Source organism: Prunus mume, linkage group LG6 (assembly GCF_029339155.1).
Source record: "Prunus mume cultivar Tortuosa linkage group LG6, ASM2933915v1, whole genome shotgun sequence".
In the NCBI taxonomy this organism is placed as follows: domain Eukaryota; kingdom Viridiplantae; phylum Streptophyta; class Magnoliopsida; order Rosales; family Rosaceae; genus Prunus; species Prunus mume.
The window spans coordinates 6,775,260-6,797,254 of NC_142703.1; the positions used below are offsets into that span (position 1 = coordinate 6,775,260).

The following is a 21,995-nucleotide window of genomic DNA, read 5'->3' on the forward strand; positions in this document are numbered from 1 at the left end:
GAGCGATTATACGGTCGTCGGCCGAGCACAAACGGTCGGCGGATCATGAAATTGTTGAGCAATATTTGCTTTAACTCGTCAAAGGAGTCCACCGTGCTCGCTCCAATCGGTAGAACCGATTCGCTTGCTCTGTTAACGCGATGGAAGCGGAGCATTGGCCTCGCCATCGAGGCCTTTGCATCCGATGGCGGATTGGAAGGAATGCAAGTGTGTCGGATCTTCGACCCAGAGTAAAATAGTACGCGCAATGGTTGTACATCTACATCTGCAGTGGCGCCTTATCCGTTCGGTGAGGTCCTGGCCGAAGCCTTCCCAATCGAGTTCTTGAGAACGAGTCCTATCGTCATCCATCTTCGCATTCTCTGAAGAAGGAGGTGAATGATAGGGTCTCGGCTTGGGATCTCCTCCTGTGTAGTGTTCCGAACGCGAGGGGACCTGATCGGGTTGACCTCGAGTACCTTGTTGGAGTTTCCGAACGGTAGGTTGATGACCGATTAGTAGAGGGGTTGTACTTGTCGTCGGTCTCTGCCGTTGACTCCAAGCCTTCTACCCTTCGTATGGGAGATTTATTCCCCAGAATCCTTAGTCGGGAATCGTTTAGGCTTGCATTAATCTTGATTGGTGATTTCTGCCATTCGGCCTCCCGATCCAATAATCTATGGCGAGAATTGGAATATACCTTCTTTGGTACGTGGGGTTTTCCTTTAGGTGCGGGAACTATCAGTTGTTTAGAGGGCGCAGGCGTGGCCTTTGCCCCATGTTTACCTTTCTTCTGCTGGTGAGGGGTTTGTAGGCTCTGAGAGGATCGGTTGAGTGCGAGTGTTTTGCATTTCTTGATGGTTAAGCAATTCTGTGTTTTCTACTTTGGACGAGAGAAGATTGTTGTATTCACCTGTAACTTAGCCATATCCTGCCAAGAGCTGTCATTTGAGCTAGGAGCTTAGCTTCGGCGGTGGTTTGGATTACAGAGGAATTGCCCGTTGGTATGCATGGGCAGCTCTGGGCTGGCTCCGCCTTGCCTAACGAACGATAACCCTTCCTATGGTAAGAAAGTTGGCTGACGGTTAATGAATAACCCAATTTCACATAGGAAATTTCTTGGCTTCTTGAGAAAGTTTAATGTATTCAATATATATAATTTAACTTCAACCAGATACAGCACTTTATACATACAGAGTACGTCTATTCTAAGTAAATACATACTAATTATTTGCTAATTATTTTCGGATCCTACAATCTCTCAATCTCATATAATTGACTAATTTTCTTTCCTTTAACATTCCCCCTCAAGTTGGAAGGTGGATATTGATGACACCCAACTTGCCCAAAAGTGAACAGAATGCAGGTGCCCTCAATGGCTTGGTAAACAAGTCTGCAGTATCTGTTCTCCGGTTTGCACATATCTAGTCTTGATCTCACATCTTTCTATTCTTTCACGAACGGTGTGACAATCGAGCTCAATGTGTTTGGTTCGTTCGTGATACATTGGATTTGCTGCAATATATAGAGCAGCTTGATTATCACAAAACAACTTTGTAGGTTCAGCATGAGTAACATGCAGATCATGCAATAGATATCTTAACCAAGTGAGTTCACATGTAGCTGCAGCCATTGAACAATATTCAACTTCGGCAGATGATCGCGCAATTGTAACTTGCTTCTTGCTTTTACAGGACACGGTGCGTTACCAAGAAAGATGAAATATCCGTGACTGGTCGGCTTGTCATTGGGCATCGAGCCCAATCAGCATCGCAATAACCAATTAGGTTCAACTTGTTCTGTAAAGAATAACAGCCCTTGCCTGGGCTCCTTTAAGGTAGTGAAGTAGGCGATTTCTGACATCAAGATGTTGGCGTTTAGGCTCTTGCATAAAGCGTGAGTGTATTGACTGCATAAGTAATTTCTGGCCTTGTAATTGTGAGATAGATTAGCTTTCCAACTAAGCGTCGATACCTAGTAGGATCTTTGAGCAGTTCAACTGTAGAAGATAATGTTATATCAGGATCCATGGGAACCTTGGCTGGTTTAGCTCCAAATAGTCCAGCTTCTTCCAAAATGTCAAGAGTATACTTGCGTTGACATATAGAAATTCCAGTTTTCGACCGTGCCACCTCAACACCAAGGAAATATTTCAAGGGTCCGAGATCTTTGATTCGGAATTGGCTGCCAAGGAAATGCTTCAATTTACAGATTACCTCCTCATCATTCCCTGTGACGATCACGTCATCTACATAGAGCAATATAATAGTCAGGGAACTTCCATGTACCTGTGTGAACAGAGAGTAATCTGCCCTAGATTGCTTGAAACCAATGCCACATATAGTAGATGAAAACTTTCGAAACCAGCTCCGTGGAGCTTGTTTCAGTCCATACAAGGACTTGTGAAGTCAACATACAACATGATGCTCCCCCTTTTGACGTGAACCAGGCAGAGGTAACATGTAAACCTCATCGTGGAAGGTCACCATGGAGAAGCGCGTTACGAGCGTCTATTTGATGAAGAGACCATTGGCGAGCAGCCTGGCGTGAGTAGCGTGACGATGATTAACTTAGCAACCGGAGCAAATGTGCCAGTGAAGTCAATACCTTCACGTTGGTTGAACCCTTGGGCAACAAGGCGGGCCTTATAACGATCAACGGAGCCATCAGAGTGGTATTTAATCCGAAAAATCCACTTGGAACCAATGGGATGATGACTGGGAGGCAGAGGAACCAGCGACCAGGTGTGGTTGTCTTCAAGAGCTTGCAGCTCAGAGTTCATCGCAGCAACCCATTGAGGGTCATGACAGGCCTGTGCATATGAAAAAGGCTCTACCAATCGGGATATATTACACACATAATTCCGATAAGTAGGAGAGAGACCAGAGTAAGATACATATCGATGAAGGGCATACCTGGTTCCAAATGTGGAGGAAGAAGCGACTCCGGGCGTGAGCAAGGCGGTGTGATGAGCTTCATAGTCTCGAAGATAGGAAGGAGGACGTGGGACACGCGCAGACCGGCGAGGGAATGAGGATGAGTCAAGGGGAGGAGGATGAGGCTGTGAAGGTTCAAGGGAGGACGACTGCTGGTCAATCGAAGAAGAGTTGGAGAACTAGAGCCGCCATTGAGAGAAGGGAGATTCGGTGTGGAGATTGGGGAAGTAGGGTTTGGAAGGATATCAGAATGGGAGATTTGCTTATCAGAGTGGGCCGGGTTTGGTGGAGGTAAGTGTGGTGAATGTGGGCCTGGAGTCATCAGGCCTGGGAGAAAAAGAAGGTCTGAAGTGGTAGGAGGAGTAGGCAGAATGGGTTGGTCTGTGGGAGGGTTAGAATGGGAGTGAGAAAACGGAAATGAGTGTTCATGAAAAATGACATCCCGAGACACAAAATATTTCTTTGTTTCAAAATCAAAGACATAATAGCCTTTCTGACGAAGAGGATACCCTAGAAAAAGACAACGACGAGCCCGGGTGTCAAATTTGTGAGTAGGGTTAAGGTGAGTGGCATAGCAAAGGCACCCGAAAACCCGTAGGTGAGAATAAGAAGGTGATTTCCCATGTAATCGCTCATAAGGGGTTTTATGAGAGAGTAAGGGGGTGAGGAGTCGATTTATGAGGTAACATGTTGTTTGAAGACTGTCTCCCCAAAATTGCAAGGGCAAGTTAGCTTGGAACCGAAGTGCGCGACCAATTTTTAAGAGATGACGATGTTTGCGTTCAACGACCCTATTTTGTTGAGGAGTATATGTGCAAGAATGTTGAAAATTAGTGCCATGTTCAAGAAAGAATGGACGCATGGATAGGAATTCGCTACCATTGTCAGAATGAAGAGTTTTAATGGAGCGATTAAATTGAGTGGTGACCCAATAAAAAAATGATTTCAAAATGGTTTGTGTATTAGATTTAAAATTCATAAGATGAACCCAAGTGAAACGAGTGAAATCATCAACAATTGTTAAAAAATAATGTGCCCCAGAATGTGTACGGGTATTATGAGGGCCCCAAATGTCACAATGAATAAGATCAAAAGGTGCAACTGTTTTAATTGAACTAGAAGTAAATGGTAATCTGGTTTGTTTAGCCAAAGGGCAAACATCACAAATGTGCTCAGAATGAAACATTATTTCAGGAATGGTCTTGGATAAAGAGTGAAGGGGTGTAGATGACGGATGTCCGAGACGTCGATGCCAAAGCGTGGAGGTACGACGAACATGAGTAGCAAGGTGAGGATTTTGGGTAGGCGTGAGGTAGTAAAGCCCATCAAAATGCTTGCCTAGGCCAATCGTCTTCTTCGTATCCACGTCCTGCACAACACAAAAATTTGGAAAGAAAATTACTATACATCGAAGAGCTCGCGTTAATTTATTAACAGATAACAAGTTAACACTTGGAACATGTAGAACTCCATCAAGAGACAAGTCGGGCGATAGATTCATAGATCCAATGTTACGTATTGCTGCCTGTTCTCCGTTGGGCAAACTAACAAATTCATGATGTGTGGCAGTTTGATTATGTGTAGGAGCCGAATGAGAAATGTGATCGGTGGCCCCGCTATCCACAATCCAATATAGCGTGGAGTGTGGATCATTTTGTGCAATATTACAAGTGGGTGTAATGATACCTGTTGCATATGCTAGAGGCTGACTGTTACCCTTCTTATTACGAAGCATAGCAATAAGTTCGTCATACTCCTCAGTGGTGAAGGTTGGGCCATCAACGGGGGTTGTCTTGGTGATGGCGTGAGGTTGGTGATTGAATGGCTTCAATGTTGTGAGCTGTTGGACCGGAACGCTGGTTTCTGGGCTTAACATTTTTGCCATGCCATTTATGGCCCACAGGGAAACCAATAATATAGTAGCATCGTTCTTTCAGATGACCATCTCCATCGCAATATGAGCACTTTAGGGATTTGCGGGATTGTGACCAACCTGTGGAGGGAGTGGCGGCCACCGAAGAACGACCGTTTGCATCACATGTGGAGTAACCAGATTGTCATGCCTGCTGGTCACCTCTAGCTGGCGCTCGTGTTGGAGAACCAGGTCGTGAACTTTGCGTGTGTCAGGTAAGGGATTCATCATGAGAATTGATCCTCGAACCGTAGAGTAGGTGTTGCTCAAACCCATCAAAAATTGCATCACCCTTTCTTTCTCTTCTCTCTCAGCAAGGTTTTTTAGTCCTTCACAGTCGCAGATAAAGGTCTCTTGGTATGAAGCCAACTCATCCCAAAGAGCTTTCAACTTTGTGTAATAGATGGAGATAGTTTGCGTTCCTTGTCTGCACTCGACAATTTCTTGTCGAATCTGATAAATTCTGGCGTCCTTGCTCGTGAAAACGATCTCGAAGATTTGTCCAAACAGCCGCCGCTGTTTTAGCATAAAGGACACTGCTGGCGATGTCCGGATGAAGAGAGTGCAAGATCCATGACAGGACCATGTCATTGCAGCGCTGCCAGATTGAGAATTTCGGGTCATTGGATGAAGAGGCCTTGACTGATCCATCAACCAATCCAAGCTTGTTCTTGGCGCTGAGGCTAAGATGCATAGATCTGCTCCATTGGCCATAATTGTGACCTTCGAGTTTGATGTTAACTAGGGAAAGTCCCGGTGTGTCGGAGTTGTACAAAGACAGAGGATCGGAAGAGATAGGAGTCGTCTCTGTAGATTTTAATTCACTCATGATGTTGTGTTTCAATGGTGTTTGTAGTACGTTTGTGGTTGTAGCGGAAGATGTTTGGGCAGAGTCACCAAGATAGGTGCTCTGATACCATGAGAAAGTTTAATGTATTCTATATATATAATTTAACTTCAACCAGATACAGCAGCTTTATACATATAGAGTACGTCTATTCTAAGTAAATACATACTAATTATTTGCTAATTATATTCAGATCCTACAATCTCTCAATCTCATATAATTGACCGATTTTCTTTCCTTTAACACTTCTCCATGGAAATATCCATTTCCTTTGACTTTATTTGAAATGTGTGCAGCCAATTTTCAAATCAGTATGTATAGGTGTAGAGTTAAACTTGACCAAAAGAAAATTATGCAATCACTCAAATAATTGACGTGACGATAAAATAAAAGAAAGAAAAGCAAAAGAACTTGTCCGAAAATGAAATGATGCCCTCCTTCCTCTTCAAAAGAAATCACTCATTGACCGACGACTTGGACTTCCATTGTTAACATACTGCAAATCATCAAGCAGTTACATTCAGCAATCAAATATTCAAAGCGGCAGTGTGTCCAATAAGTAATTCAAATGATTAGAACAGAGAATTTCTTTTTATCTTTTCTATTAGGTACGAGAGGATAATAATTCTCATGTATATGCTGCAATATACATTTTGCTGTTTTCTAAATCTTGTTTTTTTACTCAAAACGAACGAATTTAATCAAGCGGAGAAGAAGCAAGAATAAAAACATTTTCTTTTTACTCGCATAAAAATTACAGCACCCGTAACATTATTTTTCTTTTTGACTCAGACATGGGACAATGTTGTGTATTAATTAAATGTCTGAAATCCAATTGGGATACAAAGAAAGCTAATTAATTAGTAAATTGTAATGGTATCTCATTGGACGCATTAATTGCCATCTTAGGTTTTCAGTAACGTTAACATAAGCATTAAGCAACAAAACTTATCATTAAAATCCAATAGCAAGCTTATTTAATTTATTATGGCACCTTTGAAGCTATATACAAATACAATATGTATCGACAATATAGGATTTTGGTTATTATTTGTCTTCTTGAAACTAATTAATTTACTTTTTGATATGAACATCTCAACGGTTCATTAGTATTTAATTAGTTATTTAAGTCTTAATTGCCCACTAATTTTGTAATAACACATGCATGAGTGATATTAATAATAATGATTGACAAGCCTCTTCACCACCCCATCTCTCCATGCACGTAACGTTTTTGTAAAACTTAATTCCTCTTGTTGTGGCCTCTATATATAAACCCTTGGATTCTCCCTTCCTTACACATCACATCGATCTCTCAATCATCCAAAGTGAAAATGGCAGCTTCCAACTTCTTCCTTCTCACTATTCTTGCTTTGTCGACAACCATGCCACTATTCATAGCCACCACTAGTGCTCGCTTTTTGAACTATAACCCGATTGGATCGAACGAGAACCTCGAAGCCAAGTTCAATTTGGACGAAGAATCATCAAATTGTTGGGACTCTTTGTTTCAGCTCCAGGCATGTTCTGGTGAGGTTGTCATGTTTTCTCTAAATGGTGAGACTTACTTAGGGGATGGTTGTTGCGAAGCCATTCAAACCATTGAGCATCAGTGTTGGCCTGCCTTGCTTGGCATGCTAGAGTTTACAACCGAGGAGACTGATGTACTCAAGGGTTATTGTGATATAAAGATAAAGATGCCAAGTCATGACTCATGACAGCTCATTTAGTTTGTTAAGATGTTATGTTTGTTACAGCAGGTTGTTAGGGAAAGTTTAGTACAACCTTGGTTATATATATACACCTCAAAATGTAAATGTAATTAAGAAAGAAAAGTAAGTAAATGAGAAGAGGATTATTCAGTAAAACTATTCTTCTGTTTTCCTTTGTTTCTCTGGTTTCTTTGTTTTATTTATGGTATCAATCGCCACTGCCTCACGGCACTCTTCGATCCTAATCTCTTCCGCTCTGTGCTCGGATCTCGGTTTAATCTCTAATCTGTAAGCAATTGACTGTTGCTGTTCTTTCTCTTGATTCTTTGTCTCCTTCATCTCTGATGGCGTCACCTCTTGAATCCTCTTCTCCGATTCCGTCTATCCCCACTCATAATCCAAATTCTTCCTTTCCAAACCCTAATTCGCCCCAAACCTACACTTCTCTTACGATTCAAAACATCGGTAGCATGGTGCCGATCAAGCTCAAGCGTTTGAATTATCTGCCTTGGTGTGCTCTGTTTGCCCCAATTCTTCGTCGCTACAAGCTTCTTGGACTTATTGATGGAACTGAGCCTTGTCCGGTGCCATTTTTACCAGATCGATCACTCAATCCTGCTTACGAGAGTTGGTATGAGAAGGATCAGAATCTTCTCATCTGGTTCAATTCAACACTCTCGAGGAAGTCATTCCGTTTCCATGTTGGTGTTTCTTCGTCCAGAGATCGTGGCTCAAACTTGAGCAGCGCTTTGGTGGTGTTTCGATGCTCATATTCATCCTTCGCTTCTCGTCTTGAGTATTGAAAGGCTCCCAAACAATGGTGATTATACGCAAAGATCAAGGAAATCTCCGATTCCCTCACCGCAAGCCGGAGCTTCGGTTTCGGATCGCGATCTTATTGCTGCCACACTAGCTAGGCTTCCTGATGAGTTTGAATCATTCATTGATTCTATCATGCTCCGTCTCTCTTCAACATCTCTTGATGAATTACATGGTTTATTACTCACAAAGGAGCTTTCCATGACTCGAAGGAAGAAAATTGCCTCCACTGCAACCACCTGAATCGTTTCATGCTCTCTAGGCCCAAGTCTCACCGCCTCTTCTTCCTACACCACCTCAAGCATTTGTTGCTCAACATCCATCGCTTCAAAACTCTTTTCGATATAATTCCAATCGTGGCAGGAACAATCAATTTCCCATCAATCGGGGCAACTATGGCAATAATCGGGGCAACTACAATTCTGGCTCTCATCGGGCAACCACAACTCTGGCTTCCCTTCTGGTTTCAATCGTGGTCATAATTCCAACTCTCGTGGTTCCTTTTCCTCTAGTGCTCGTGTTCCTTGCCAGATCTGTGGAAATACAAGTCATGAGGCCATAGACTGCTATGATCGCATGAATCCTGCAATCTCTGGTAAAATCCCTCCCACCAAGCTTGCTGCAATGTGTGCGCACTATACATCAAAGCCCTCTCCTTCCTGGCTCATTGACTCTGGCGCAACTTCTCACATTACCAATGACATCTCCAACATATCTTCTTCATCTCCTTACACCGGTGAAGACAAAATCTATATTGGTGATGGTAAAGGTCTGTCCATCAACCATATTGGTTCTTCTTTGTTACATACTCCCAGTACTTCCTTTAAATTGAAAAATGTACTTCATGTTCCTCAAATGAAGCACAACTTGTTGTCTGCTTTTCAATTTGTCAAAGACAATTCATGTTCATTGACACTTGATTCTGATGGATCCCTTGTCAAGGATCGTTTTATGGGGAAGATGCTTTTGCGGGGACCAGTTAGAGATGGATCCTATCCTTTGCAAAGCTCTCCTTCACCTGGTCCTGCTTCTTCAATTTCTTCTTCAGCATTTGTCAGTATTAAAACTCCAGTGCAGATTTGGCATAGTCGATTGGGTCATCCCTCCTCCAATATTTTTCGAAAAGTGATTTCTGGTAATAAGCTTGCACTGCAAGGTAAATCCTCCGTTGATTTCTTTTGTTCGGATTGTGCTATAGCTAAAAATCATAAACTGCCTTTTCACCCTGCTGGTTCATCTACTTCCCATAGTCTAGCTTTACTTCATTGTGATGTATGAGGACCTGCCCCTGTAACTTCTGTGAGTGGTTTTCAGTATTACCTGCTGTTAGTAGATGATTACATCCGATATAGCTGGTTCTTTCCTTTGAGAAGAAAATCTGGGGTGTATTCTACCTTTGTAACTTTCAAGAAACTGAGCTCTTTGTTTCCTGTAAAGGACTTGGGTCCCTTACATTATTTCTTGGGTCTTGAAGTTCAACGCACCAACGAGGGACTCTTTCTCCATCAAGGTAAATATCTGATGGACTTGTTACAAAAGACAAAAATGGAGGGTGCTAAGCCTTGTTCTACACCTCTTGGAACTACCAAACTGGATCACGGTGGTACATCTTTGGAAAATCCCACAGAGTATCGATCCATTGTGGGAGGCCTACAGTATTTAACTTGGACTCACCTGATATCTCATTTGCATTAATCAAGTCTGCCAATTCATGCATGCTCCAACTGATTCACATCTGCAGGCAGCCTAGCGAATACTCAGATTTCTCAAAGGTACACCTTCACATGGTATATGGTTTCATAAAGGTCCTCTCACTCTATCCGCCTACTCTGATGTAGACTGGGCTGGCTGCACTTTTGATAGGAGATCCACGGGTGGATTTTGTGTGTTTCTTGGCTCCAACTTAGTGAGCTGGAGTGCTAAAAAGTAGCCTACAGTCGCTGCTCGTCTCTGAAGTGAATATCGATCCTCGGCTCACACTGCCTTTGAAGTTACATGGATCTGCAAAGTTTTCGAGATTTTGGTTTCTCCTCCTCTGTTAAACCTAACATTTGGTGTGATAACATTTCTGCTATCTCCCTTGCATCAAACCCTGTTTTTCATGCCAGAACCAAACATGTGGAAATTGATTATCATTATATCCGAGAGTTGGTTCTTGCAAATCTGGTTACAGTTCAGTATGTTTGCAGCCAAGACCAGATAGCTGATATTCATACTAAATCTTTGTCTAAGAATCGGTTCCTCTTTCTTCAATCCAAGCTTTCTCTTGGTACTCCTAGTCTTTCCAAGCTCAGCTTGAGGGGGTGTAAAGATAAAGATGCCAAGTCATGACTCATGACAGCTCATTTAGTTTGTTAAGATGTTATGTTTGTTACAGCAGGTTGTTAGGGAAAGTTTAGTACAGCCTTGGTTATATATATGCACCTCAAAATGTAAATGTAATTAAGAAAGAAAAGTAAGTAAATGAGAAGAGGATTATTCAGTAAAACTATTCTTCTGTTTTCCTTTGTTTCTCTGGTTTCTTTGTTTTCTTTAGAAGCCCATCATATTCAATTCCCTCCGTCAACACCATCACCACATGCTATTGACAAACCTATTAATTAATAGAACAGTTTTGGTCTGTAGAAGTTGGTTCCTTGAAGAATTTGTTTTTTTAGGTAAGATTATAAAAAATTATGTATGCATGTTTGCTATTTTAATAAATTAATAATTAGTAAGGCTTTGTTTGGTGATGTTGGTGTTTGAAAAACGACACATGCAATATGGATGTAGTTATGAAAAAGAGAGATGAAGGCCAAAGCAATATAATTAAAAACACCAGCCATACAAATTAAAATGGAAATCTTAAGAGACTGGAACTTTCATATATGTATGTAACACAAAACATGGTCGTAGAATTTGTGATACATTTGTGTATTAAGGGATGCAACAATGGATGCCTCTTTGACAAATTGCTTTAGAATTTTTTAATTTTTTCTAATTACATTTTTCGTTTCTTTTCTCATCGTAAACAAAAGTTATTTTTCTTCTCTTTATTGATGAGTTCTAGATGGATCATAAGTAAACACTGTAGAGAAAGGAAAAATCCATAATTTGATCGATTGTTCTCTTTTACTCCATATTTATCTTGAGGAAAAGATGAAGTAATTGCCTTGATATGTCCTTCTATTAAATCTCACCACCGTGTTCATCAAAAATAAAAAAAATAAAAAAATCTCACCAATGTTTTACCAAGAAACCGACCATTCAAATAATTGGCACGACGTGGGGGGCCCCTATAATTGGTCTATGAGCAGAACTCGTCTGAAATGAAATGATGCCCTCCTTCCTCTTGATTGAAAAGCAAAAGAAATTACTCATTGACCCAAGAAGACTTGGACTCCCATTGAGGACCAGAGAAGCTGTGTGCTTACTGAAACTACACGGTTTCAACCTTCTCTCCCTCTATCTCTCCGCCGGTAAGGCCGTTTGACACCTCTAACTGTGATGAAGTCGATCATATTCAATCCCCTCCCTCGACACCACCATCACCATCCGCTGCTGATAAATCTATTTGAAAATACCTATAGGATGGCTTAAAATACTAATCGAGTAAAGTCTGCGTTTTGAGTAGTCAAGAGTAATACAGCATTATATAAAAACATGCCAAAGGGATTGATACATCGTATCAATCCTCTACAGTACACAACGTAAAAACAGATAAAAACACAGAAGTTATTTTACGTGATAAAACCCCACCTCTGGGGAAAATCCACAGGACCTGATAGTCCAAGGCAAATCTACTATAGAATAATGATTACAAGAAGTATACAAACTTGTTCTAGACACTCTAGACAATGTACCAACTTCTTCGTAACTCAACTTCTCGCGGGATGATCGTTTGACACTCCTTATGTTGAACGCAATACTGGTCACAATTGCCTCCTTGAAATTGCTTTACAACTTTTAAATTTTTTCTAATTACATTTTTCGCTCTTGATGACTTCTAGACGGATCAAAAGTAAACTGTATATATATATATATATATATATATATTTTTTTTTTTATTTATTTGTTTCGGGATCAAATAATTGGCCTCTTCATTGAAAAGCAAATGAAATCACTCATTGACCCAAGACTTTTAGACTCCCATTGGAGACGTTGGAGATAACTGACAAGAGAAAGCGTGTGCTTACTGTAAGTACACGGTTTCAACCTTCTCTCTCTCTCTCTCTCTGGCCACTACTTATATCTCCTCTTTTCTGAGGCTGCTAGCTTTGTTTCTTCTTGTCGGTTTCTTGGCTGATCTTGAGAAGTTGTATATTTTGTGAGGTTCTGGTTGGCTTGCTGGTCTTACAAATTCTCTGGCTCTGTAAATTTTTCGGTGTTGAGGTAACACTAAGCTAAACTTCTTGGCTTGCTTCGTCCACATTTCTGTTTTGTTCAAGTAAAACATTAATTTCTGCATTGTTTTAGATGGCATTAAATTTTTGTTTTAAATGTATTTTTGTTCCTTCTAATGTTTATATGTTGAATTCCTCTGTTTCTCTCTGTTTCTCTCTTGTTGTTTCCTTTTCCTTGCTCTGAAACTTGTTTCCTCATCGTCCTTATTTCTCCTCAGGTTTAAATTTTAATCCTTTTCTTTTTTGCCGTTTCTCATCATCTTTCTATTTAGTTAGCAAAAGGCTTATTTTCATTGAGTGTTTTCAGCAGCAGCAGATTGCCTAACGGCATTGAGCACCCAAAGAGACTCTGCCTTTCTTCCTTCACCTGATCAGTATGCTCCTCAACCGAACCACGATATGTTTTTGAGTTTCAGGGGTGAGGACACTCGACTTAGCTTTGTATCACATTTATACCACGAATTGCTGCTCAGGGGCATTAAAACATTCAAGGACGATCCTAAGCTTGAAAGAGGGACACCTATTTCTTCAGAGCTCTTCAATGCAATCGAAGAATCAAGGCTTGCAATCATTGTTCTCTCCCCAAATTATGCGTCTTCTTCCTGGTGCTTGGATGAACTTACAAAGATTCTCCAATGCATGAATTCCAAGAGCACCGTTCTGCCAGTGTTTTATCATGTGAATCCTTCCGACGTACGAAAACAAACCGGAAGTTTTGCGTGCGCGTTCACTGAGCATGAGGAAAGGTTTAGGGAAGACATAGAAAGGGTGAAGAGCTGGAGAGATGCTTTAACTAAAGTGGCCAATTTATCTGGGTTTGATTCGAATGAGTAAGTTTTGTCGTAAGGCATTTGAGGTAACTTGTTATATGTATGTCTTATATTTTAGACTTCATGATCCTTTTACTTCTCCTTGTAGGTGTGAAAGAAAGCTTATTGAAAATATTGTTGAATGGGTGTGGATGAAAGTACCTTGCAGATTCAAATTGTTAGATTCCAGAGAGTTGGTGGGAATGAAGTTTATACGTGAGTGAGCACATAGATTTGCTTTTAGCTCATCCTACGGATGATGTTCGCTTTATGGGGATATGGGGGATGGGCGGAATTGGCAAAACAACCATTGCTAAGCTAGTATATGATAGCATTTCTACCCATTTTGAATCTAGCAGCTTTCTTGCTAATTTTAGAGAGGTTTCTCAACGTGGTTGTCTTGTTGATCTACAAAGACAACTTCTTTCCCCGATCTTAAAGGATCAAATTACTCCAGTTTGGGATGAACAGCGGGGAACCTCTGTCATTAAGAATTGCTTGTATAATAAAAAGGTTCTTCTCATTCTTGATGATGTGAGTGAATCAAGCCAACTTGAAAAGTTGGCTGGTGAAAAGGATTGGTTTGGTAAGGGGAGTATGATCGTTATTACAACAAGAGATAAACGGTTGCTTGTTCAACATGATATACATATATCATATAAGGTAGAGGCGTTAGGTCATGATGATGCTCTTGAGCTCTTTAGTCGGAATGCCTTCAGAAAAAATGAGCCGGCATAAGGTTATTTGGAATTGTCCAAGGGTTTTGTAAATTATGTCAGAGGCCTTCCATTAGCTCTTAAACTCTTAGGATGCTTAGTGTATAAGAGAGATCAAGATGAATGGAAAAGTGAATTGGATAAGCTGCGGAAAATTCCTAACTCAGAAATTATTGATTTGCTCAAAATAAGTTATGATGGACTAGATGAGATGAACAAGGATATATTTCTTGATGTTGCATTTTTCCATAAGGGGAAGAGCAAGTGGAAAGTAATTGAAATACTAGATAGTTGTGGCCTATGTGGTCGTATTGGGATATATGCTCTCGTTCAGAAATCCCTCTTAACTACTGATATTTCAAACAACTGTGTTGAGATGCATGATTTGATACAAGAAATGGCATTGGAAATCGTTCGTCGAGAGTGTCCTAAAGAGCCTGGTAGACGAAGTCGATTGTGCAATCGTGATGATATCTCTCATGTATTCATAAACAATACGGTAAGAATTATGTAGAAAATACCAAGTTTTGAAAGAAATATGATTTATTTTTATCCTGAAATTTGACTTAAATGTCCAATTTAACTTTTCCTTTACTATTCTTAATTACAAGCAACAAACAAAATTAAAGGCATTGCCTTACGCAAGGCGAGACTTTAAATGGCAGAATGGAATTTTGAAGCCTTCTCTAAGATGTGTAACCTGAAAGTTCTTGAATTTTACAATGTGATCATTTCTTCAAGCCCCAGAATTCTTCCTAATTCCTTAAGAAGTATCACATGGAGTCGGTATCCTTCCAAATTTCTCCCATCAGGTTTTCAACCGAATTTCCTTATTGAACTTGAGATGCCTTAGAGCAAACTTGTTCGGCTTTGGGATGGAAGAAAGGTAAGAGTAGTGACCATATGCCATTCTAGAAATTAGTTTATTTTAGTTTATTTTAAATATTTTGTTTTAAAAATTAAAATAAATTTGAGCTAATTATCTATTCTACCATTGTTATGAATTGTACAGGACTTGCCTAACTTGAAAAAAATGAGCCTTCCTCACTCTAAAAACTTGAGCACAACCCCAGATTTCAGTGGCGTTCCGAATCTTATGTAGTTGGATTTTGGATATTGTAAGAATTTGGTTGAGATTCACCCGTCAATTGCAGATCTCAAATGTCTTGAATGCTTGAATCTTGGTTTTTGCTCAAAATTGAAAAAGATTCCAAAATTTTCAGGGCAAATGAAAAATTTGTCATCACTTATTTTACGTGGGACTTCCATTTTGAAATTATCTTCATCAATAGGATGTCTAGTTGGCCTTACTTATCTGTATCTAATGGATTGCAAAAATCTCGCGGGTCTTCCGAGTGAAATTTGAAATTTGAAATCTCTTAAAGTATTGGATGCGTCTAGATGCTCAAAAATTGACAAACTCCCTGAGAACATGGGAGAGATGAGTGTTTACGTACGGTTCAACTGAATGGAACTGCAATAAGACAGCTGCCACGCTCCATTGTTGGTTTGAAAAAACTGAGGGATCTATCTTTGGGTGGAAGAAGTGGATCACAGCCTTCAGACCAAAAAAAAAAAAAAAAGTGGATCACAGCCTAATAAATCAAGGTTTTGGTGGGGCCTCCCCCGCTTATATAAAAGAAATGCTTTAGTGTTGGGTTCGCTTGATGGTTTATGCTCTTTAAGTGCATTGAATCTGAGTGATTGTGGACTTTGTGAAGTGGATCTTCCTAGTGATATTGGCTGCTGGCCCTCTTTAAAAGTATTAAAGCTTGGTGGAAACAATTTTGTTAGCCTTCTTGCAAGCATTGGATGTCTTTCTAAGCTTAAGTCACTTCAGGTGAATGGGTGCCAAAAGCTTCAACAATTGCCAGATCTTACATCATGTAGGTCATTAGTGGGTATAAACATAGCCGATTGCACTTCCTTAAAAATGTTGCCAGATCTTACGTCAAATAGGTCATTAGTGAATATAAACATAGCCGGTTGCACTTCCTTAAAAATGTTACCACATCTTACATCAAATATATATCTTACATCACATACATATAGTACTATTTTTAATTGTGCCAATTGCTTTGTATTGGTTCACAATGAAGGCTGCGACAGTATAATACTGAAAATGCTACAACGATTCCTTCAGGTTCTCTCTCTCTCTCTCTGTCTCTCTATTGTTGTTTGCTATACTTATAATTACAACTTAGTTACCTCATATATATGGTACAGCTAATCCATAGGCCTCTTCACCAATACAACTTCGAACTTGTAACTCCTGGAAGGAAAATTCCAGAGTGGTTCAGTAATCAAAGTGTGGGAGATTCCCTAATTGTGGAGCTACCTCCGGAATGGATGGGAATTGTTGTATGTGTTGTGTTTGAAGATCAGGCAGATGAGGCAAATCTAGCTGACCTTTCTAAATTTGGTGCTTTTGAATTTGACTATGACTCACCAGGGCAAATATGTTTTAAAATACGCGATGCTGTGTCAAATCACCTTTGGGTATTTTATGTTCATGGAAACAAGAGGGGGTGGATGAAGGAATGCAGTCAGACGAAGATTTTATTCAAAACTTATTATGCAGTCATATCATTCAAGGACTGTATCACTCCAGCCATATTGCTCGAGTATAAAGTGTGGGTTTCGTTTGGTGCACGAGCAAGATGTGGAACAAATCAACCAGATCATGATGAACAAATCCATCATCAAGAGCACTACTACTTGTCCTACCAAATCAGCTGATGCACAAGGTCAACAACGCCAAGATGACGAGGAGGCTAGTTGTAGTGGAAGTGGTAGCTCTCACCAAAAATCTCTCTTCTGCAATACCTATGCTCTTTCCGAAGAGGCAGATCAAGATGAATTAAAAGATGTTGTTGACGAAGCTCGGGCCAGAAAAGGAAAAATATCAATGTGATTGGGACTAACCTTTGATTCCTCACTTTCAAAGCAAGAGGCATTACAGCTGTTGCATTACAATGTGAGTTGCTGCTTTTGCTGATTCTACTTTTCATTTTTTTTGGATTGTCGGCGTACTATTGTTTGTTGCACTACTTGTGCTTCATTCTTTTGGCCTTATGTTGCTCTAAGTTTTGTTTTTCCCCTATTGCTCCTTCATTTGGTTCTCCCACTGTTTTTTTATTTGGCTCTATTCCTTGTTTTGTTTTAGGAGCATATCTGAATTTCTCTCAACTTGTAAAGATTTTCACCCTCTTTTTAACAACTGCACTTTTTATGAAAATTTTCAACCACAGCAGGGGGTGCATAGGACTTTTGATTTGGAGAATAACCACTTTGATTTGCTACTTAGGCCTTGCCCCTCTTATTTTTCGCTATTGTTGAAAAGTTTAATAAAAACTGTTATTCTTAAAAGATGAGCTAAATTTTTGCTAACTTCGTTAAAAACTCCTCCTCAAATATTTGCACCTGAATACTTTAAAGACCAATAACGCTGCTCTCACAATTGATATTATTAGTAAGTCACCACCATTTGTCTCCTTGCATTTTCTTTTCTAGCCATATATTTATCATTAGATTCATATCTTCGATGATAATTCCTCTGCTCTCTCTCTCTCTCTCTCTCTCTCTCTCTCTCTCTCTCTCTCTCTCTCTCATGTACATTTGTCATCTTGGTTGATAACATGAGCTTATATGCATCTGAGAAAGAACGTTGAGCATTAATTAATCAGGTTAATTACCTCATGTTGCTGCATATTATATAGCACTTGAGCAAAGCATCTGTTAACATACTGCAAATCATTAAGTGGTTACTTTCAGCAATCAAGTATATGTCTTCCATGATCTCATACTGCAAATCATTAAGTGGTTACTTTCAGCAATCAAGTATATGTCTTCCATATTATATAGCACTTGAGCAAAGCATCTGTTAACATACTGCAAATCATTAAGTGGTTACTTTCAGCAATCAAGTATATGTCTTCCATGATCTCATTTATCTTAAGATAGAGTGAACGGTTGTTTGTTTTGTTTGTTTTAATGATATGTCTTCCAACAAGTTTCCATGATATTAAGTAGGAGAGGAGAACAATTTATCTTGCTACTTTTTTTTTTCCATTGCAAAAGTATGTATATGCAAGATTTATGATGCAAATAAACAGGACATACTGTTAACTTTTTTTTGTTTCTGCATTCAAGTACATAATTACAAGACTACTGCTGTTGAAGCCAGCCAATTGTGTCCTGTAATCAACTGAAATTTGGGTTCCTGATGCCATGGCCGATACTGGGCACACTGCTAATGTGCAACTCGAAATGATCGAAAGTATTTGCATGCTTATTGGCCAAGTTCGCATGAAATTTTCACCTTAAAATCTACAGGCTCATTGGACCCACCTGGTTCTTATTGACACAAGTTATGTGACTATTTAAACTGCTATTTTCTGATGTGTATAGGATGGAATAAGCCAACAAGAATTCTCAATCAGACGTGTAAACATTGGCATTGATCTGATCTAAAACCGATCAATTGCTTTGTCAGAACTCCTCCCTTGTCTGTTTCATTGATATATCTTTGATAGTTTGTGCAATCTCTTATTCAATTATGCAGTCTTCTCTTATTTAGCATCTCTCAGTTTCAACTTATGCAACAGAATGAAATTCATAAGAGGTTCATTAACATCCCAATAAGTTGAGTAGAATTTGGCAGTGCTAGTTGTATCTTGAATAAAATTATAGTAACTTTTTCATTGTAAAATATTTGGAGAATTGGAGTTAAGAAGTACCACATGATTGATGAATTCAATCCAGTCATAAGAATGTACTCAAATTTTCACAAAAACGGAGAGAACGACATTTTCACGCTAGGGAAAACATTTTGGAGCTATCATTTTGTTTTGATTGTTATTAGGAGAAATTTCGGAGCTATAAGAAGACTGACATTAGCATTACTACATACACTATAGAGTATCAAAATCACAAAACATTAAGATGTATTGTAAGCTATAGAGATATTGTTCAAAAAGGAACAACAAGGGTATCCCAAATAAAAAGGGAAACGCAATGTAGAAAAACCACGCTAAAAACTCAGCGAGCAACAAACACAGCCCAATTAAGCACAACAGAGCCGAACAAACATCCAAGATGCTTAGATAAGGCCCGTACTATAGAATTCTCGTCCAGTAGAAGCCGAAGGTAGAAACCGAAGGACTGACCTTCAACTTGCCCTTGTGGTTAAGTGCATGCACTAACTCCTAGTGGTCTTGGGTTCGAAGGTTGGTACCACATTCTCTACAAATCTCTAGCGAATCAGGCAGACATGCAAAAGCATAGTGCCAAAGCAAACCCACAATCATAAATTGTCGTTGTCTAGCTCTAAATAGGTAAGCATATTTTTTCAATAATTAAAAATCCAATGGAAAATTGAAATTAAAATATAAAACAAACATAAATATATATATATATATATTTTTTTAACATAATGCTTGATGTATTCAAAACCCAAAAGGTGGAAGGATACAAGAGCAGGCAAACAGCAAACATAAACGTCTTAATCATCCAATTAGGGGACTCGTGCAATCTTTTGGGTATGAGCACGAATAGCGATCCTTTTGACATTAGCAAACAAAACCTACCCTAGCTAGCAAGCAAACCAACCATCACAAACACAAGAAACTATCCATTAATTTGTCTGATATATCATTGGTTGGGAATTACGTTTAATCATTTTAATTCCCACAAATTCTGTTATAAATAATATATGCATCATCAGTTGATGAGTTGAGTCTCATCCACTTCTCATGCCGTTAAATAATCACATGATCATAGTCATTATGATTTATTCTCAGCAGCCTCTTCACCACCCAATGCACGCAACGTTTTTTATTTTTCATTTTATAACACAATCACCTCACTATCTATATAAAACCCTTCATTCCTATCAATCTCTTACTCATCCCCAATAATCAAAATCAAAATGGCAGCTTACACAACTTTCAAGCTCTTCCTTCTCACAGCTCTTCTAGCCTTGACTATGCCATTCTTAGCCACAAGTGCTCAACCTTTGAATCCTAACCTAATTCGGTCGAACCCGAACCTCACAGCCGGGTTGAATTTGGGTGAAGAATCTTCCCACTGTTGGGACTCTTTGTTTCAACTCTAGGCATGTTCTGGTGAGGTTGTCATGTTTCTTCTGAATGATGAGACTTACTTGGGTCACAGCTGCTGTGAAGTCGTTCAGACCATTGAGCATCAATGTTGGCCTACCTTACTTGGCATGCTAGGGTTTACCGCAGAAGAAACTGATGTACTCAAGGGTTACTGTGATGAAGCCGATCATGTTAAATCCCCGCCGGCAAATCCACCATCACCACCATCAATTCATGATCCTATAAATGTAAAACTTGTTTCTGATTTGGAGAAGTTGGTCTCTTGAAAAATTTGAGATCTTCAATCAATAAGAATAACGCATGGGGTCTCTAGCCACGTTAGTTACTTAATTGGTAAGGTCTATTTCGTTCATCTTAATTATTTTTTAGCATGAATCAGTTGCAGTGTTTTAATGGCTTAATTGGTCACCTTTATGAGTAAATTACTATTTAAGACTAAAATGATTAGAATAATAAGTTTCTATCGAATTCTATATGCGTGTCATGAATGCATAGTTTTTGTTTTTCAAGTTTACCCTTATTGAATGTAGTTTTTGTTTTATTTATTTATTTATTTTATTTTATAAAGTTTACTTAATATACAGATTTCCTGATTTACCCTTTGGTGTGAAATTCATGTAAAAAAACTCAAAACTGGATTATTACTCACCGGGTATCTCTCTCTCTCTCTCTCTCTCTCTCTCTCTCACATCAGTTATTACTCAATTGCAGCCAAATATGGAGCTACGGTCTCGTGCGCCCTCTTCTATGTCCGTCTCTAAAACCAAATGTATAATCCACGCCAATGCAACGAGAGAGAAGAAGCCTCACAAATCTCTCTGGTGCAAACATGGACATATTTCACCGAAAAGCACAAAGCAACAGAGCGCCAGAAGTAGTAGCCTCGATCTGATGATCTGATGGGATGTTCCTTTGATTTGCTATCCTTTTGCAGATGGAAAACGAGTTGGAAGATGGCTCCTCTTGACTTTGGCATCAATTAGCCAGCTTGCTTCCTTGCTGAGAGAGATGGCGATCAAGTCGCTCTTAATGATGAAAACCCATTTCCAAAAGGTCACGTGGGTCAACTTGGTAACGACTACCCATTCTCTAACTTTAGTGTGGGCCAAGGTTGAAATACATTGAGTTATGGGCATTTAAGTGAATTCAAACCAAGTAATGGCCCAAACACCAAAACAAAAGCCCTTTGTGTTGGTTTTGAAAGAATGAAAGTGGACTTTGGACCAATGTACTTTTAGTATTTAAAAAATAAACCAACTTTGGTCTATTTTCCAAAGGGTAAACTGCCGAAATGTCCCCCTAACTTGTACCTAATTATCAATTTACTCATTGACTTTTTTTTTTAGCGAATTAAGGGCTCGAATTAAATTTTATTATCAGTTCTCCCCCTTTCGTTTAAATCAAAAACATGTCATCCAATAATCCGTCAAATCATTAAAAAAAAATTAATTAAAAGAAAAAAAAAAAAAAAAAAGTCAAAACACCATCGAAACCCAAAGCAAGAACCAGAACCAGATTTGAGTCTGGGACAAAAAGCAACTCTCAATTCACAAAAAAAGTAGTTGCTTTGCTGCTGTTAGCTTGTTGTTTGTAATCTCATGAGCCTCCTCCTATTCCTATAAAAGAAAAGGAAAATGTGGACTCAGTTTGAACTTTTTCTGTTGTATTATGTTCACCCAATAATTCGATGGGTGATGGTGCATGTTTTATTTTCTCAATCACAGACAGATCACAGTCGCTCCCCCTTGCGGTCTTCTTCTC

The 21,995-nt window shown here is 39.4% G+C and overlaps 1 protein-coding gene and 4 pseudogenes across 2 annotated transcripts; 4 read left to right on the forward strand and 1 right to left on the reverse strand.

Moving 5' to 3' along the window:
- Positions 1-4,240: 4,240 nt before the first annotated feature.
- LOC107881455 (uncharacterized) lies at positions 4,241-5,115 on the reverse strand (annotated as a pseudogene).
- Positions 5,116-7,008: 1,893 nt separating this feature from the next.
- On the forward strand, positions 7,009-7,392 carry LOC148915983 (egg cell-secreted protein 1.1-like). The gene has a single exon (XM_089055029.1). The coding sequence runs from the start codon at positions 7,009-7,011 to the stop codon at positions 7,390-7,392; it is 384 nt and encodes a 127-aa protein (XP_088911155.1).
- A 6,274-nt stretch (positions 7,393-13,666) lies between these two features.
- On the forward strand, positions 13,667-14,672 carry LOC148915984 (disease resistance protein RUN1 pseudogene; annotated as a pseudogene).
- Positions 14,673-14,737: 65 nt separating this feature from the next.
- On the forward strand, positions 14,738-18,668 carry LOC148915985 (TMV resistance protein N-like; annotated as a pseudogene). The gene is made up of 3 exons (XR_016128109.1): positions 14,738-14,998; positions 15,125-17,089; positions 18,265-18,668. The product of XR_016128109.1 is annotated as a TMV resistance protein N-like (transcript).
- Positions 18,669-19,862: 1,194 nt separating this feature from the next.
- LOC148915986 (egg cell-secreted protein 1.3 pseudogene) lies at positions 19,863-20,500 on the forward strand (annotated as a pseudogene).
- The last annotated feature ends 1,495 nt before the right edge of the window (positions 20,501-21,995 follow it).